At 43.4% G+C, this 19,338-nt stretch overlaps 2 protein-coding genes and 1 long non-coding RNA gene across 3 annotated transcripts; all 3 read left to right on the top strand.

Moving 5' to 3' along the window:
* LOC137163902 (uncharacterized) lies at positions 1 to 2,353 on the top strand. The gene is made up of 2 exons (XR_010922871.1): positions 1 to 56; positions 987 to 2,353. It is a non-coding gene; the product is annotated as an uncharacterized lncRNA (long non-coding RNA).
* Positions 2,354 to 7,337: 4,984 nt separating this feature from the next.
* On the top strand, positions 7,338 to 10,835 carry LOC137163895 (uro-adherence factor A-like). The gene is made up of 2 exons (XM_067564350.1): positions 7,338 to 7,406; positions 8,502 to 10,835. Exon 2 carries the CDS (start codon positions 8,523 to 8,525, stop codon positions 9,717 to 9,719), a length of 1,197 nt encoding a protein of 398 aa, XP_067420451.1. The 5' UTR covers positions 7,338 to 7,406; positions 8,502 to 8,522; the 3' UTR covers positions 9,720 to 10,835.
* Positions 10,836 to 13,236: 2,401 nt separating this feature from the next.
* On the top strand, positions 13,237 to 19,338 carry LOC137163889 (retinitis pigmentosa 1-like 1 protein). The gene is made up of 2 exons (XM_067564337.1): positions 13,237 to 13,297; positions 15,515 to 19,338. The coding sequence occupies exon 2, from the start codon at positions 15,649 to 15,651 to the stop codon at positions 17,506 to 17,508; it is 1,860 nt and encodes a 619-aa protein (XP_067420438.1). The 5' UTR covers positions 13,237 to 13,297; positions 15,515 to 15,648; the 3' UTR covers positions 17,509 to 19,338.

Genomic DNA, 19,338 nt, shown 5'->3' with positions numbered 1-19,338 from the left:
AGTTTAGGAGGATCTAATGCAGGGTATGCAACTGTAGAAGCTGGTGGTTTTTGTAGGTTGGTAAGAGATTTTTTTCCTTTTTATTTAAGTGTTAAAAATGTTTCCTGGCTCCTTAGTTAGTATGTAGTGTGATGATGTGTTTTATATCTATAAAGCATAATGGGACTGGGTAGGGGTTTTTGTTGTTGTTAACAATCAGGGTAATTGAAATATAAAGTCTTAAAAACAAAATAAATATTGTTTCTTCCTTAATGGTCTTGCAGACTAAAATGAGAAAAACTTAGATGACTTTAGACTTTGCAAAGATAAATTTTGGGTTAACTTGTTTCTAAGAATGTATGGTAAGGAGGTAGGATAAGGGGGTGTCTGAGTAATATCTGTAATAATAGGATACTTTACTATAACTCATAACTTGGCTGTGATCAGTTAATAACTTTGTAAAGTAACATGTGCTTGTTTTATTTATGTAAACAAATAATTCTTGTTTTTGGTGCCACATTCCAAACCTCTCTCTAGGCTAGATTCTTCCTTTTTCTCCTATCTGCAGTCATAATATAATGCACAGTTCTTGACTTCAGAGCTCTCTCTCCTGTGATTAGTGAAGCTATAAAACTTAGTTTGGGTTGCTGGATGAGTTAAAATGGGAAAACTACTTCTGACTTGATAAACTGGGAGTGAGTAACAGGACAAACACATTCTAGCCCTTTAATGTTCAGCTTCATGTGACACCTGTTGGTCAGTGGCAATAAGGTTCTATCTGTAGTATTACTCATCTGAATGTTAACTGTAAAGATAATTACCTGCTTTTTCTATCTGATACTGCTGTAATAAAGAAATACAGTAGTAGCTGACCAGCTATCATTACCAAGCGGGCCTATATTAACTTGTAAAATAAACAAACACACTTTTTTAACCCATATTCCTCTATAGGATTGAGTAAGTGGCTAAAATGCTTGGCTGCTCATGTTGTTCCTTCTGTCTTACAGCTGAGTTCCTCTTTGGTGGTCACTATAATATACCTCAGACAGAAGCCCAGCAGCCTTTTCTGTTCCTCTTAGTGCTGCTGTGAAGAGGTGGGGAGTTCTTGCTGTCACTTGGTTCAGAGTTTGCTCCAGCACCCCACCCATGGGAGGCAAACTTGGCAAGAAGGGGATCAGGGCAACCAAAGAAACAGCTGAAGACCATAAAGATGAAGGAAAAACAAGCAAGGCCCAGCCTGCAGCAGAGTGCACAGAGCTGGAGAGTGGCAAAGATTCCCAGGCTGAAAACAAGGACAGCAAGGAGGACTCTACAGAGAGCCAGGAATCAGAGGCAAGTGCTGGTGCAAAATCAGAGGTGCAGCAGCACACTGAAGAAGAGCCTGTGGCTTCTGCTGCTTGCAGAGAGGCTGATCTACCCCATCCTCAGGAAGTCACTCTCTCTAAAGTAGAGGAGAGCAGAGATTAAGACCAGGCTGAAGAATGTCAACTTCCAAAGCCCAAGGCATCCAGTGTGGCGAGACTCCAGCATCAGACAGGATTTGTTAGAAATAATAGCTTGCTTTTTTTAAGCACAGAGCCTGTAACCAAAGTGTTAGACTTCATTCCTGTCGCCTTGAGTCTTGCAATCCAGCAGAATTCAACCTGTTTGAGAAACTCACTGTAGCAGAGCCAGAGTGAAATAATCTGAGTTGTACTTGATGCGTTCATCGCTCTGACCTCAAGCCACGTCTTCCCCAAGAGAATGTCCTGTGCAGTGGAGAAAGGAGTCCAAAGAACTGGTGGGGCACAATGCATTCTGTTAACTACCCAGATGAAGTCCCCACTCAAACTACAGGTGCCCTAGAGGCTGAACTCCTGAGAATGTACTTCTGTTGTGATGGGGGACTGGAGTGATACTCGAATCTACCTTTTGCATGATCCTGTTAATCTTTAATAGTAGTCTGATAGGGGTTGTAGGATGATTTTAAGACTAAGGTAAAGTGTTGGCTGAATGGGGAGGGAAGGTTCATTAGCAAACCCCACTTAAATGAGCTAACAACTTTCGTTTTGTAAACTAACATCCTTCAAATTTTCTTGCAGTGTTCCCATGAAATAGCATGTCGCTATGACTGACTGAATCTACTGTCCTTCTGTTAATAGATCTGGTCATGATAATTTAGGCTCTCATTTCTGGGATTTAAATTCTGTCACTGAGAATCATGTGCAATGGGTGTATTGAAGCTAATGCAACTGTAAATAATGGAACCAGACAACATTATATTCCCTGCATATGTGTGTTGAGTAATGGGCATGGAATCTGTATTACAACCTGAAGTCACAAGATGACCTGTCTTAATGTAACTGCCAATAAATACTATTTATGATTGCTGCAAGGTATGTCTCTCTAGATCTTCCTAATACTTCATAGCCACAGCCTTGTGTGGGACATAGGGGCAGGAGCGAGGGGTTTCTGAACACGAATAAGGTACTCCTAGGCACCTAAAAAGGCAAATGCTTCAGGCCAACACCTAAGCACCAGTCACATTCTCAATACCAGGACTCAGTTGCTGTCTGACTCTGCAGGCATTTAAGTTTTCACTGCTCAGCACCTGCAGAGACCCAAGCTCTGATCCCACGCTGAAACTAACAAGCTGTTAAGAGCCATAGTGAAAGTCAAAGCCCTGGTGGCCCCGAAGTGGGATTTTCCAACTAGGTGCCCACTGCCTGTCGTGCCAGTGGGGCTCAATCCTCCAGGTGTTCTGTCACCAGCCAGACACTTCTCACCCCACAAGAGCTGGGGTGCATGAGCATGTCCAATATCCCAGTGGTTAGGGCACTCCTCTGAGAGGTGGGAGACCGTTTGGATCTCTACTGTGCCTGACTGAGAGCAAGGCATGAGCCTGAGTCTCCCTCAGGCCCAAGGAATACTTAAATATTTCAGAGTAGAACAGCTCTGAGAGATGGAAAGACCCACCCCAGAACACTCAAGCGCCTTGTTTAGGACACTCACCTGGAGCGTGGGCACCTGGCAGAGTGGGAATTTGAAGCAGGGTATCCCATATCTGGAGGAGTGCCCTGACTGAGCATATGGGTCAGTCCAGCCTCTTTCCTTCAGGGGAAAAAGGCTGACCTGCCTTATGCTGTACTGTCCACTAGAGTGCTCCTAGCTGAGAGGAAGGCGGTGGCCTGTCTATGGGGCACCTACATGCTGAACTCCCATTGCTCTGGGCCATAAACCCTCTGACTCACTCCTGCCTCACATGGGTGGTTACTTGCTGGCTTCTTTAATGCCTGGGAGCATAAATGGCACTAAGCTTCACCAGGCAAGGGGGTTAGACGTTGCAATACTTGTATCTATGTGAAGCAGGCTCTAAGTGATTTAAGAGCACAAATCCAATGGGTCAGAAATAGGTCAAAGGTGCTACTCGTGTGATGAGTTTGGCCTTGGAAAATTCCCTGTTTAGGATTCTGCGCAACCACCTACGTTTTGCATCTCCTTGTACTTAAATTCAGAAGTAGGGAGGCTTCTAGTTAACATTCAGCTGTGCACAAACTGGCTTAACTTAGTGTCAACCAAGCCCTTCCTTGCCATTAGCTGAGTTACTCTAGCACAGCACTGCAGAGCCAATCTGGACTATTATGTCTTCTGCATTAACAAAACTGTCTGCTCCTGTCAGTGGATAGGTCCTTTGAGTGGTGGTGTTAAAAGGGAAGGGAAACTACTTTTTCAAATAAGTGCTTTTAACTTCCAGTTGAGCAAATGCCAGCTCAAACTGTTTAGGTGGACAAGAATGTGCCCCACTCTGTCACTTTTCATGCTACAATAGCACTTCAAACCTGGAATTCTGCTTTTTTGCCCCCAACTCTACCTGTATGCTCCTTGGCTCTAGCTAGGAGCCTTAAAAGCAAGTCCAAGTGCTGCTCAGCTTACAGCTTAAATTCATTCCCTTCCCTGTTAATTTGCATTCTCTTACCCTATGCCTCCTGTCTCTATCTTCCTTTCTCAATCAAGCTTGAGAGTTAGCATTAGCTCAGAGTTTTCATGAGGAGTATCTCAAGGGGCCTCAGTTCTAGTTCTAACTCTGCCCCTGACTAGCTAGTTACAAATATCTATTCTGTATATCATGATTTTCCTGGGCTGTAGAGGGACTGTGTCTTAGCCTACTCTGTATGTCTTTTTCTCAAACTGTTCTTCAATCCTACCCTTTCTTTGTGGCTGTTAGGTTGTGAACTCTCCCAGGCAGAGAGTGTCTCTGTACATCACCCAGGGCAATAGAACCACATTCTCAGTTGGGACTCTTTGGCTCTTCCATAATAAAAATGTATTACTATTGTTTTGCAAATCACAATGTGTGCTTATGGTGTTTTGAAAATGCTTCTCCATTCTGGCCTGTACTTTTACACTTTCTCTTCGTATTATAAAGTTCAAGTGTACAACAAGTTAGTGTTCCTTTATTTTTACTTGATTAACAACTTAGCTATTTATACAAAACAGTCTACAGCACAACCGGGAAATGTAGTTTGGGATGACGTATGAGTGGTTGCTTATACAACTCTGCCCTGTTAATGGCTCTTTAGCATACTGATGACCTGATCCTACCTGCCAAAAATTTCAAAGAAAGCCCTAAGTAGTGGAGGGGTGCCCAGAGAGAGGAAACAAGTCTAGAAATGGGGTTAGTTGCTTATCTGTCTACTCTCTGCTTTTTGAGAAACTACCTCAAAGTCCACACTGACTGAGTACAGGAGTCCTTGTTCAGTCTCTTAATACCTATCTCTGATCTAGTACTTTTCATCAGTAAATTTCAAAGAGTTTTACAAAGAAGGCCAGTATCATTATACCCATTTTACAAGTCGAGAAATTGAGGCACGAGAAATTGAATTGACTTGCCCACAGTCACCCAGCAGGCCAATGACAGAATGAGGACTAGAAACTAGGTCACCTGAATCCTAGTCTAGTGCTCTATTCCCTAGGCCCCATTGCTAGAGCATTTGCCAGTGACCTTTAGTTTATAGGGCTTTTTGACCTCACAAAGAGATTGGCCCAAAACCTCGACTCTGTTGTATGTGTTGATGGTGCCAAAAATCCTATACTTAACTAGGCTAAAGGTTTTTTATGACCAGTGGTGTGGTTAACACCATATCCCCTGATTAAGAATTCCCTCAGTGGTAATGGTTTACCAAGCTGGAAGGGAATATATTTTAGGATACTCTCTTCACATATTTACACTTGCTCTGCAATGCACAGTTCACAGTTTCCTGCTGTATAAAAGATGCACAGTGTAATCTCTTTGATTCATTACTCATTTTACAGATTGTACAATGCTCTAGTAATATATCCGTTTATCCCTGGCGTTGTTACACTGACTTCACTTACACTAGGGATGAACTTGGCCACCTATGTTTTTGTCACATACTGACTTTTGTCATGATCATGTAGGGTTATGCCCATTTCCTGGTGAACAACATCTCACCAGTGACTTAACAGCAATAGTACAATGGTGCAGTCACACCTAGGTCCAAGAAGCTATGGGTGCCCAACCAGAGGGGCCAACAAGGGAGCGCTGGGCCCAGGGATTGACAGCGAACCCACTCCACACTCATCCCACAGCGGTGGCTCCTGTGTGCCTCAGGGCTGAGCCCAGATCCCTGCTCCAGGCATGTGCCCTGGCACATAGGATCACATCACTGCTCAAGTTTGGCCCAGTTGCCCCTCCATCATGACAGAGCGGTGGCTGGGTCATATCTGAGTGCTTAGTGTGATCCCCTGGTCACAGTGCCTATCACGATTCAGGAGTGGCATGTGGGGGGAGCACACCTAATTTCTCCCTAGTGTGGCAGATTGTCTTGAGTGGCCTCTGGGAGCTGGGCAGGACCTAGGGATGGAGGGCGGAATGGATTAGGGCTGTAGGGGAACTGGAACGGGGCTGGATTGGGACTATGGGGATCTAGACAGGAATTAGAAGGGTGGAGGAGGACTGGACTGGGTCTGTGGAGGAGTTGAAGGGGGTGGATTTCAGAATTGGAAGAGGGTCCCTAAACTATTCTTACACCAGGGACTCCCGGGGCCTTGTTATGCCGCTGCTCACATTGCCAGGGGGCAGTCAGAAGATCCTATGAAAAGAAGTGAAATTTTCTTTCCTCCTTGAGTAAGTCCAAGTGAGTTAAGGATCTGAGTGAAATATATGTGAAAAAAATGAAAGGCTTGTCTGTGAAGTAATGGGAGAAAGGGGTGCAGAGAAGGGTAATGGCCATTTCAGCTTTTCATTGCCGAGTGCATTCCGTTGTCAATTTCAATCATCTGCTGCTTACATTCTTTGCTTAAATTGAAGCCCAACAGCAAATACATAAAAGCATTTTAGGAAGAGTTATATAAAGGCACTACAGAGCAACCTCTCTCCATTTAATATGGGCATGTGATTTAGGTGAGCTCTTTAGAGACATCATAGATACTAGAGATGGGGAGGCTGATTTAGCACTTTCCTTGGCAGGCGATAGACCTCATAGAAGGTGAGCAGATTAAAGTCAAATACTGGCTGAGCTGACTGAAAATGTGGAGTCCTAAAACTGATTTCATATTCTGAGGGGATGGAAGTGGATATCGCTGACATCATATCGTATTGTGTATTTCTAGGAAGTGGGGTAGTGGAGTCACAAAACTTGAAACCCATTTGGAAAATGTATGGGTCTGGACCACCAGATCCATTTATCCTGATTTAATCCTCTTCGGGTTCTGGAGCATGCTCAAGATCTGCCTCTGTCATCCTGTCGTTGGGGTTGATTTGTTATTTGAAGTGGATTCCTCTTTCCATATTGTACATGTGCCGTTATTATACCATATCTCAATACCCACCAGTGATCTAAACAAGACTGGTGATGCAACAGCACTGCATGATCAGCTCAAATTAGGGACATCGGCTGACTCTGCAACCGCAACAAAACCACAAACCCTGCAAGTCTGACCATCCTTGTACATGATAGAAAAGGAGTGAAGGGGTTGGTTATCATCACAGCCTGCTTAGAACAAGATAATGCTAAAGTCTGTTCTTTCAAAAACAATATCTTAGGTTTGCATGTGCCTAGCCTGCTTCACAACAGTGTGTCTACATTGTGTATTGCCAGTGATCATCAACTGTCATAATCACATGTTGCATTTTATTTTATTTCATATATAAATTGTAAAGCAAACTATAAAATTGCCAGATATATCTAGATCCTGAATATAAGGAGTGTAGTCACAACATTTGTTGTCCCAACAGCAACCATAAAGGACAGGAACCATGATTTGGTGGAACTAATGTTCAGGGAGCTGCAGGGAAGTGATTTTGTGTGGCTTCCCAGGCCTATTTAACACCAACTTGTGGGGGGAAAGATAGGTGTTGAGGATTTAATATAATTTATAGCTTTGGAGATAGTGTGGTGTTTTAGAAGCTGTGTTATAAGAGACTGGTAAGTAAATATCTATTTCAGTGCAAGAATGCAAGTACTTCCCCAGATCTTTAATTCCAATGGATCATGTTAAAGTGGAGTTAATTCACAATTACAGTGAAAAATGTCTTGTTGGAGGGGTTGGCTAGTTCTTATTCAAATAGTTGCTGAAAAATATGACATTTGAGGTTCTGTAGCCCCTCAATATGAAGAACTCTGTAAGCACATTGCAGAGCCCAAGTCTTCTCTCAGGTACATCTGTACAACCCTATTTTCTCAAATTGATTTGCCCAGCTATAGTTCAGGGCAGAACTTGTTCATAGAGCTGGAGCTTAGTTAATAGCTGTACTTGCATCAAGCAAAATGAAATTTTCTTATTGACTACCCAACTAAAAAAAAGAAACAATAACTTTGCTCTGTAAGTAAATAGATAATCACTTACACAAAATTATCTCTTTAGTAAAAGGTGCATTTCTTACCCTGGCTTTTTGAACCATAACTGCTCTATAATCAATCTCTAATGCATGTTTTCTTAATATCAATGGCTTTGCCTTGTAAACAAGAGGAAGTTAAAATATGTTCTACGGAATGGCAGAGGAATTTGTATTAGCCACTTTCCTACCGACAGTCAGACTAGCCATTCCAGCTTGCTTTGCAAATAGCAAACTGTCTTACTTCTGTCACAAACCCTGTAGAACCAGTGCAGCTATGGGAGAGTGAACTGGATTCTATCCTGCATGCTATACGTAGCGTCTCTTAGCACTGCTGCTCCAAGTAATAAAATAAGCTCTGATGCTGCATGGCTTGCATAGACAACTGCAGTATCCCTGTGAATCTAAATGCAGGACCTTTGTCTTAATGCGTATAGTTGGGGTAGTGGGCAGGAAGCCAGCAGTTAGGCCACAGTCCTTCTATAAAGTATACAATTTGGGTTACTAGTTCTGTCATGCAGAATGTTAGCCCCTCCTATTAGCCCAGTCTGCTACTAGAACGCAACCCTCACCCTCAAAGGGGTGTGTGTCTGTGTACAGGAGGTAGTTAAGTGTTGTTCTGTGTGTAGCAGGGTTTCCTTGTCATAATTAAGCGTCTAAAATATGTAGGTGTTCTATCTTGCAGGTGCTGCTGTAGAACTCCACCATGGGGAGCAAGTTCAGCAAAAAGGGGTTCTGTGCGACTTATGCAAAACATAAAAAACAGAAGGCTGAGGAAGCAACTGCTAAGGTTAGTGAGACTCCATCTACTGCACAGACCTCACCAGAAGCTTTAGCATGGATTGAGAACCAGTCTCCCACTCAAACCATGGAAGTGTCTGAGCAAGATCATGCTGCACAGGCCACAGAAGAAACTGAAGCTGCTAGAGACTCTGAGACCCAGCCTCTTGCAGAGATGAGTGAAGGCCCCACAGGAAAGACAGAGCCTCAGCTTGCTGCACAAATCACAACAGAGAACGAAACTTGCTCTATTGCAGAGTACATGCAAGATACTGATGGGGCCCAGCCAGCGGCACAGACCGGTCAACTAACTGTAAGAGACCAGTTTGCACAAACCATGGAAGAGACTGGGTCCCAAGCCAACATTCAGACTGCACAAGAGACTGTATTAAGCTTAGCCTCAGCAGAGACCAAACAAGTGACACCAGAGAATGCAGTCGAATCCATTCTGCAAGACACCAGCATGGTCTCTAGAGTATGCAGGGTGCCTGAAGAGAATGTACTGCAGTCTATGAACCACTCTAGTGACTCAACCATGCAAGAGAGGCAGCCTACGGTACGGATGACACAAAAGATGGAGACCTTGTATGGTGAAAAGACGACAGAATTGAAGAATGTTCAATGTCAGCAGAATGTCAAACATCCCAGAGTCCCTAGTGCTCTGACAGAAAATAAGGCAAAAGAGGGGAACTCTTTAACTACTGAGGAAGATCAGGCACCTGAACTAGAGGCCACTGCAGTAGTAGTGCATGAGCAGAAACAGGACATGGAGAAACTGTCATTTCAAGAGGCTGTGTCAACTTCTACTGCTGGGACTGATGCCCCTGTGAATCCAGTGCTTGGGAGACAGGAAGTAGATTCCCAGCTTCTGGAAGCCTCAGTGCCTGAAATGCACAAGAGCAGGGGGGAAGAGGAAACTGCAAATCCTTGGACTCTCTCAGCCCCAGAAACCCAAGGATCTGAGCGTGAAGTAGTCCCAGCTTCAGGCCCAAGATCTAGCAACAATGAAGCTGCACTGGATTCAGGGGAGTCCCAGACAACAGAAGAAACTGACTCTCTCTGTGTCTGTAGGAGCTACAGCCCCAGCAGAAGAGCTAATTTCATCTGCTGTTGCAGCAACTAATTGCAATCCAGCTGGATCAGTATCATAGTAAAATGGACAGTAAACCCTGTCTACAGTTCTTCAGTGAATGCATAGCTGTAGTTCAGTCTCATGCCTGGATACCACCATGGAGTGGGGTGAGGGATGGGGCAAAAATATTTAAAGAGTGGGAAGACAGGGCAGCACACTTCAGTAACTATTTGCAATGCATTGTCATCCCTCTCACTGTGTAAAGGGGACTTGGTAGCTTGCTCTTGTAAGATGCCAAGCCAATTGAATATTTTCTATGGATTTTACACTCTTACTTTGAGACTTTATTTTTAATATGGTGGATGAATGCTCCCCTATCCCAACACCCTTAGGTGTTTTTACAATGCTAATCACTAAACTATTTCACTAAACTATGTGTCTTGAGTGTCTTTCATTTGAATTGCCCTTAAGCTTTGTCTTTAGAGAATAGCTGTGGGTCACTGCATGAATTGCCACATTTTCAGATCCATTGTTGGGTAGGTATAGTCACTGATAACCAAAGAAATAAAGATACTTAACTTCAGTGCATCCATTGTATCTTTAAAAGTTAATGTGATGTCCCTTTTTCAATTTGACAAGACAAGATGGGAAATATAGTCTCTATTGGAATATGTGGGTCAATGTATGCAACCTGAAAGATCAATGGACTTTTTAATGTTTGTAACAGTCAGTGCAATGATCATAAAATAGTTACTATGTAAGAACTTCTGGGACATTACTTAATGGGTGGCTTAAAGGGAGAGAAACAACTTCTAAGGGTTCTGCCTGTCAATGGGCTGGTTTTACTTTACATGGCAGCAAAAAGACAGTGACCAACATACAAAAGCTTCATCTTAACAAGCTGCCTAGCTATACAGTTCAGCAGCTCTTCACGATTTCAGAAGGCTGAGGACACATGAAATTAAAGCACAGATAGGAAGCTCTTAATAGCCCCTGTCGGGGGGGAGTTTATAGTTCCAAGGAAAAAGTGTGCCCACCTGATAAATGAGAGAGAGTCTCTGTTGCAGAATCGGATCTTAAAAAGAGGTGGGGAGGGGGAGATGCATCTCCAATACCTCACTTAGTAACATCGTGACAAATGGCTCCCTACAGCATTTGCTCTCTGAAGTCTCATACTCTCACTACCTTGCAGTGGTAGAGCCATTCCTAGGGGCTGCTTGATTGTCATTCTACATCAAGAAACCTGTCTCAACTCAGATAGCAGTATTTCCCTGCTACCCGAAGAGTAATTCTAACCTGTAGCTAAGCACTTGTTCTCCATACAGCCAAATTCAAGACTAAAATGACAAAATATTCCTTAAAACAGTTTAAGCTACACTCACAAAATTTGTGAAGTCATACCGTGAAGCAGAGCCTAGTAACATCCACAAAAGAGGGCTACAACTTTTCAAATATAAAGCCATCCACTGGTAACAATAGAACACTGGTAAGATGCTCTTGTCTGCCAAAGAAACGACCCAGCAGCTGAAACTATGTACAAGAGCGGTTTAAAAATGGGTTTTGTTGCTTGGCCATATGTGTTGTCTCACTGGCTTTCAGAAATAGTGTCAACCCTTACCTAGAGTAACAGAAAAGTACTTTAAGCTAAGCAGTGTCCCCTAGACGCCTGTTGTACTTGAAGCCAGAGACTTGATGAAACTACAAAGAAATAATCCTATCTTGCTGGTTTGTCATAACTAATAAACCAGTTCAGCTAGCTCCAGAACTTCCTTTATCTGCAGTGGGGTTGAGGCTAGCATCTCAAATTAAGAATGGTAAATTGCAATTCTTACAAAGGACAGAGTGCGTCTCCAATCACTTCAACCTTCAGGGTCACAAAACATAAAGATTACTACCAACCTGTCCCGTGTATAATATTGCCCTCTGGTGCACAGAAAGGTAGATCTGCTTGTGTAAATTTTCATTGCTCCATTGGAGTCAATAGCACTATCACAACTTACACTAGCTGATGATCTGCCTCCAGAAGAAGGAGACACTCCCACGCTGTTAAATGACCTCTGAGAGGTTAAATATTCAATTGCTCATAAAAAAAAAAAGTTGTCTAAAGGGCCTAGGGCTAGAGGTATGTGGGGCTAAATGTGTCCCTGTTGTGACTTGACTGAAGTTAAACAAGTGGGAGAATTGTCCCTAGTTTTTGTTGAGTTCCAAAGGAGGCTTATCTAGAACTATGTGTAAGTGAAAGGCTTATCCCTTGGTGACTATATCCATTCTCCTACTGCCCAGGCTGCTGCAAAAATGCCCAACCTCACTTCTTTGTTCTATATAAAAGGAGATTGTAGCCCTGCATTTTTGGTGTAATCCATGCCATTTTCATTCATTGCTTTTCATTTCCTGTCTTTAGCTGTGATCTAGCACCTACATGCACGATAATATTAATTTTCCCAGTGTTGTAGTATAGGAAAGCATGTTAGCTAACAAGCACTTTGCATTTAGTGTGGACGCATAACCAGCACAGTTACTAGTGACAGGAAAGCCTTATGTTGTTGTTATTTTTATTATTGTACAGGCAGGTGCTAGATCTCAGCTGAAGACAGGAAGTGAAAAGAGATGAAGGCCAAAAATGGCCTGGATATACCAGAAATACAGGGCCACAATCTCCTTTTTGGAATCATAAAATTTGAGAGTCAGGTTAAAAAATGATGGGGTCTAGCCCAGGTGATCCATCTGATCATGCCTAAATGTACCACTGGGGCCAGAGCATGATCAAGACTGCCTTTGGGGTTTATTCATTTTTCAGTGGGAATTTCCCTTTCTGTAATACACACGTGATCTGTTTATGTTTGACTTTCTGGTGGTGGACAGAGCAAGAGTGATGCCGCTTCTGTGACTCCTGTGATGTCTGATGGTGAGTGGTCAGTTCAGGTTAAGATATCAATGAATGTACAATCTCAGTAAAACAGCTAAGGCCGTGAGCCTGCAAATACTTACACACGTCTTAACTTTAAGCACGTATGTCCACTGATGTCCAATGGGACTGCTCACAATACATGCTTGAAGTAAGTACATGCTTACAGTTTAAAGCTTTGCAGGATGAGGGCCTAACTCTGCGAGACTGGCCAATTGAGGAGATCAGAAACAGATAATTTTCAAACCCAGCTGCGTGGTGCAGGATATTGCCAATGACTTTGCCTTCAAAATCATCTTTACTAAGTCTTATCTGTGCATAGGACTATGTTACATGACAGTGTCCCTGTATAGTTAGCAACCATCCTCAGTTTGCATGAATGTCAGTACATAATGCATTTTGTTCTTGCTTTATTTTTACCTTTTAAAGCTATATACAAAGTGATTAAAATATTTGTATCCTAAACATAGAGGACCAGCCACACAACAGTTCAAAATGTCACAAAACGGGACATTCATCTCCATCCATGTTTAGAGTATACACAAATAGGGATCATAGTGTATGGGAACAGTCTTTCAGAGGAACTAATGTTCAGAGAACTGAGGGAAAGTGATTTTGGAGACACCCAGCCCTATTTAAATCCAGCTTGAAGACAGAGGGGTAGGTGTGGATGGTTTAACTGAAGCTGTAGTGTTAAAACCTCTGATTATTTTACAGGGGACTGGTAAGTGGGTATTTATGTGATTAATTAAATATTTACCTAGTTCTTTCATTACTGTGTTTAAAAAGGGGTGAGACATATTTTTGGATGTGGTTCTTCTCTTGCATGTTTCTGAAGCCTAATTAGTCTAACAATAATATGTGTGGACATATGTTGTATTTTTAGAGACTTAGAAAGAATCTTGGTCGTGGGGCTGGTTCTCTGAAAATTAACTCTGTAAATATAATATGGGGGAGAGGAATATATGTATTTTCTGTAATTGGAGGGATTGCAAAGTGAATTCCTGCTGAGGTACGTTATTGTGTTGCCAGATGGCAAAGTGACTTGTATAGGGGTTTTCTAAGGCACAACTTGCTGCTGCAACTGGAAGTTATTTAAAAGTTCCTCGTTTCCTAACCCAATATAGACAATTCTTCTGCCTTTCAGCTGGCCTGACTTTGCAGAGATGAAATGTGGAAAGCAATAACTTCCTTGTTGCTAAAGCAAGCAGACAAGATTCTGAATAAATACAGCTTTGTACTTTTTAATAAAAAGTTGCCTTCCCTTAAACTTGCTTTGCTAACAATAGCTGCCCTAACAGATGACTTCTGTCTGAAAATATGTTACTCCTAATGTCAGTGAATTAGGCTTGCTCCTGGTTGAGGCTGAATACTATATCTTGTGAAATGACAGAACAACTCTGCATCATGAAATAATGCCCCACCGTGCTTAACACAACTACTCCTTAGTTCTCTCTGCAGAAACACTGCAGCTGTGGGACAGTAACCTGAATTTGCATCATCAAAAGCTAATTACACTGGCTTTATTCTTAGTCTTGCTATGAGACAAAACTGATTTCTATTTCTTGCATCTGACAAAGTGGGTTGCAGCCCACGAAAGCTTATGCCTGAAGAAATTAAATCTGTTAGTCTTTAAAGTGCTACAGGACTCTTGTTTTTGCTGTATTCAAACTAACCTGGCTACCCCTCTGTAAGATTTGCTAGTTTGAAGCTTAAACCTCTTAACATGTAAATCCATGAGACTATACCTAGAGATGCATTGTATTGAAGCTGGAGGGGCTATGCAGATGAACTTATGTTGTGGGGGACAAAGCAGGTGAGTGAGGTAGGCAGTAAACATTCTTCTACTATATGTAATGGTCATGGTTGCAGGGCAAGCTGTGCTTTAAACCCCTTTTAGTTACTGTCAAGTACATCCCCATGGGGACAGGTTTTGCTACCTTCACCCCTCTCTGGGTGGAACAATGTGGCCCTAACCCTCTTACACAGGATCTTTGGGCTATAGCCTTCTTATCTATCAACCATGTTAATCCAACAGTGTGACAGCTGTAAGCCCTTTTCTTACAGGATCCTGTAACAGGAGCTGATTGAAGTGAGTCAAACAACTTCTTCAAAATACAGCATATTTTGTACCAAAGATACATAGCATATGGTACAAAGGAACTAGATGTATATCTTCCCCCTTGCCTCAAACTTAATCTTTCCTTGCAAGCCTCAGTACACTTTATTCTTCAGAGTTACCTCCATCTTTAGGTTGGAAGATGGCCTGATTGATGTCTGTGTCCTGTATCCTCAAAGGTATTTAGGGGACTAACTTCTATTGAAATCAATGGGAATTAGAAACCTAAATATCTCTGAGCATCTGAGCTTGCCTTTCTTGGTCAGAAGCTCATTTCTGGCTACTGCTGACAACCTGCCCTTCCCTAGGCTGGCCTATTTAAGATTCTAGTATCCTCTTTGATCCTAGGCTTAGGTCTGGGAATCGTAAATGTTGCCAGTCTAGTTGAGGAATGCCCTTACCCGGCTCCAATTAAACAGCTTGCTGTTTGTTTTCTCAAGGACTGCTGGTATCTCTTGTATTGTATCTTCTCTGCCATAGTTTTGTTTTGTGGATGGAGATGCAGGGGGAGAGAGACACAAACTCTTGACTATATGCAGTCAGGTGAACTGAGCTGCATATGTTCATCATATTTAAAAACACACATGCAGAGTTCACTGAATCTCCACTGTAGTAATAAGCTTAGTTTGGGTATTGTTGGGGTACTCTAGGTTATTGGTCCTAGCACACTCTTCACTCCTACTGCAGTAGTAGTTTCTGAATGGCACAGCAGCCCTTCCAGAAGATGGATGGCAGCTGGTGTCTGGTGTGCCTTGGCCCATGTACCAGGCATTCTTTTGCAATGACCGAGTAGCCAAACTGTGTATTGTTCATATCTTGCAGGTGAGATCTTTGCCGGCTACCAGGGTACTTCTGGCACAGAAAGCAAGAGCCTACCTGCACTGTATTGAGGGCACCAGAAACAGTGAAGCCACTTCAGAGTATTTCTAGCTGGGCTACTGCTATAGGCCTTCAGCATGGGGTGCAAACTCAGTAAGAAGAAGGGGTTCTGTTTTTCTTATAAGAAATCTAAGGACCAGAAGGCTGAAGGAGCTGCTGAGATTAGTGAGACACTTCATACTGCACAGACCTCACAGGAGGCTTCTGAATGGTCTGAGACACAACCTCCCACAAGGACTAGAAAAGACACTGAGGAAGCCACTGTTGAAACCCAGCCTATGAGGTATAACAAGCTGCCTGCTGCACCCAGCCCACAAGAGATGCTAGAAGACAAGGAAGAAGCCCTGTCTGTGCTGCAGATTGTACGAGACTGTGAAGCCCTGGCTACTGTACAGAGCACAGAAAAGGCTTCACAGGAGATTGATGCCCAGCTTGCTGCAAAGATGGAGCAGGAGGTCAGAGAACCTGAGCCGAATACAAAGATAATACAGGACAGGCAGCTTGTTGCACAGACTCTAAAAGATAATGGGGAGTCCAAGCATGCTGCAGAAATCCCAGTAGAGGGGGCAGAAGAAACTAAGATTCTGCTGGATGCAGAGATCAAGCAAGATCCTGAGACCCAGCCTCAAAAACAGGACTGGCAGTCTGCTTCATGCATCATGGAAGAATACATAGAGGATCGGCCTGTATTCAAGGCAATGCAAGAAGCTGGTAAGGCGGAGACATCTGTACAGACAACAGCAGTGATTGCTGAGGGCCAACCTACAGCAAAGAGCATGCAAGAGACCCACCAATACACTGATGAAACCCAGCCTACTCTACAGATTCCTCAAAATGAGATCCAGCCCATGTCTGAGACTCCTGAGGACCAGCCTGCTGCACAGGGTGCACTAATCACAGCTGAGGCTAGACCTACTACACAGAGCATGCAAGAGGTCCCACAGCACCCTGGGGAAGCCCTGCTTGCTCCACAAAGATTGCAAGGAGCAGAGATCCAGCCTTCTGCACAGGCCACACAAGACACTGGGGAGACCCAGCCTGCTTTAGAGAGTGAGGTATTGCGTGCTATGGAGTCTGAACAAGAGGTTGGTGAGGCTTGGTCTGCTGGAGAGAGAACAGAAGAAACTGAGGCTTGGCCTGATGCAGACAGAGCACAAGAGTCTAGGGCCCATTCTGCTGCACAGGACAGAGCGCCTGCTGCTCAGTCCCTGCCAGGGCCCGCAGCCTCCCTGCCAGCTGCATCTACCACAAAAGCCACTGAAGAGGCTGAGCCTACTTTGCAGACTGCACGAGAGAGGCAGGCCCGAACCACTGCATATGCTACAAGAGAGAGCTGGACTGCACAAGGCACGGTTGAGGCCCAGTCCGCTGCAGAGGCTAAAGGAGAGACTGGAGCCCAGCTAGTAGCACAAGGTCCACCTGAGACCCAGTCAACTGCGCAGGCCATAGGGGCTCCACAGGACACTGCTACAAACACGCAGACTGTGGAAGACATTAGCATGGGCCTTGCAGAACCCAAGACTTCTCAAGAGAGTCCACTGGGGTCTGTGATCCAGCCTACTGCCCAGGTCAGACAAGAGATGGAGACTCTGCATCCTGTCCAGATCAGAGAATTAAAGGAGAACCAGAGTTGGCAGAATGACACTGATTCCCAGTCCCCTTGTGGTCTTGCAGGAGACAAGGGGAGATGGGAGCATTCTACAATTCAATGGGAAGAAGATCAGGCACCTGAGGTAGCAAAACCAGAGCAGCAGCTGAATGTGGCGCAACTAGCACCTCCTCAAGAACTGCCAATTTCTGATACCCCTGCAAATCCAGTGCCTGAAAGTCCGGTAGAAGAGTCCCAGCTTCTGCACGCCTCTGTGCCCAAAGCATGTGAGAGTAGAGGGGAAGAGGAGGCTGGAAATGCTGAGAATCCTACAGCTCCTGAAACCTAAGCATCTGAGTGTGAAAGGGCCCCAGCATCAGACTCCAAAGCTAGCAAACTTGTGTCTGTTTCAGGGGTGCCCCGATGAACAGAAGTAATTGACTCCATACCTAGGCCCTATAGCCTGTGCAGAAGGTCCTGTTCCAGCAACTAATTGAGATCCAGCTGGATCAGAGGCAGAGTAAAATGGACAGACTGAACACTCCTATTTTTAATGCTGCTTCTCTCAGATCAATTCCTGATCCTGCATCGTCATTGCCGAAAATCCCTATCCCACACAGTAAGGCTGGAAGGCAGATACCAAGCATGCCACAAGGAAAAGGCTTAAACATAATTTCTCAATGTCATGTAAATTACTATGACCGTCTCAATTTGCAGTGCATCCGCCTGTATCTTCCACTTCCTGTATATTCCACTTCTCCAATATGGATTTGGGAGCCTGGTTTTCCCTCTGGGCCAGGCCAATCAATCCACATACACAAAGGTTTTTATAGAGCCACACTTTAATGTAGTCAAGAAATACTTTTGTGTCCCCTACACTATTCACTTATGCCCTTCACTGTCTAATACCTGAACTCCACTAACAAAGTTCTTGGGCTATAAATCTGCATTTTCCCATTACTTGTAGAAGGAAGGAGACTTTCTCCTCTTGTTTTACATCAATATATCTAGAACTACCAAGACATCAACTATCATTGTCAGATGCATTAAAACTATTTAATTGTCTTAGATGGTACAAGTGTTGTGGGGTATCTGCACAGCTGCTATACAGTATTAGTGAATAGAGAAATCCTTGAGCAATCTGAAGTAATGAAGCAACATTTTTAGTATTTGCAACTCTCAATAAACTGTCTTTACTAATCTTTAAAGCTTGTGTCTGGTTCTCAGTATTATGTTTGTCTCTACACTGAACTTGTCTCATGTACTTAGATACATAGAATGTACATATTTAAGTACACAGTAGGAAGATCATAGGAATTAACATATACAAGCATGTGCTCTGTTAAGTACAGACAGGTTGTTTTTACTACTTTCTGTCCCGTAAAAACCAGCTAGCAGCTGAAACTAGTCCAGAAAGAAAGTGAGGAATGGAGGGGAGGGGTTACTTTACCACTTATCTCTCATGTAGTTGACAACTTTCAACTTTGCCTCCACGAGGTGTAGGTGTCCTCTTCCACACTGAACAGTGTCCCCTGCAAACACAGTGTGGCTGGTTCCTGAGATTTATGAAAATAAAGCAACTGGTCCCACTCTCCTCAGAATTATTTACAGAAGAAAGGCAAAAAACACTCTCAAGCTTCAATCAGGAATGGGGGTGGTATTGCTCCCAAACACTTCATGTACTTAGTGTTACTCAAGTCTGAAGGCAAAAAAAGGCATCTCTTATGGCTCCTTGCTGTAAATTTCAGTGCTATAAATTTTTTTAAAAAAGCATTGAGACTTTCATAATCATTCTGACTAATAATAATTGAGAGTGGGGAAGAGAATTTCCATCTTATGGGAAATTGTGAAAATTGGACATTCCTTTTCTTCCTAAAGGGGGCAGAAAGTCAAAACTCTTCCCGGAACACAATGTTCCATAAACCTCCCCAAAAAAAAACAATTTCTGCATTCCTAAAACAGAATGGTTTGGGCCAAATTGACGTTAATCTCAAGTAGTGCAGAGTACAGGGATGTGAATGGGCAAGTACACCAAAATGTTGTGCACTATCTGCCCCAGGTGGATGCTACTGGTGCAAACTAAAAGATACCTAGTTCACATCAACTTAATCCTCTTTCAAAAGAGAACTACATTAATGTACACTAGGTACCTTTTGAGTTTGTTCCAGCAGTGTCCATA

This window comes from Emydura macquarii, unplaced genomic scaffold, assembly GCF_026122565.2.
Source record: "Emydura macquarii macquarii isolate MOO-44397 ecotype Brisbane River unplaced genomic scaffold, CSIRO-AGI_Emac_v2 contig_312, whole genome shotgun sequence".
Taxonomy (NCBI): Eukaryota; Metazoa; Chordata; order Testudines; family Chelidae; genus Emydura; species Emydura macquarii.
Note: the sequence above shows the minus strand (reverse complement) of the source record. Positions and strands in the feature narration are given on the sequence as shown.

Excerpts from the sequence above, each read along its gene's own strand:
- LOC137163895 (XM_067564350.1), top strand. The coding sequence starts at position 8,523 with ATGGGGAGCAAGTTCAGCAAAAAGGGGTTCTGTGCGACTTATGCAAAA.
- LOC137163889 (XM_067564337.1), top strand. The coding sequence starts at position 15,649 with ATGGGGTGCAAACTCAGTAAGAAGAAGGGGTTCTGTTTTTCTTATAAG.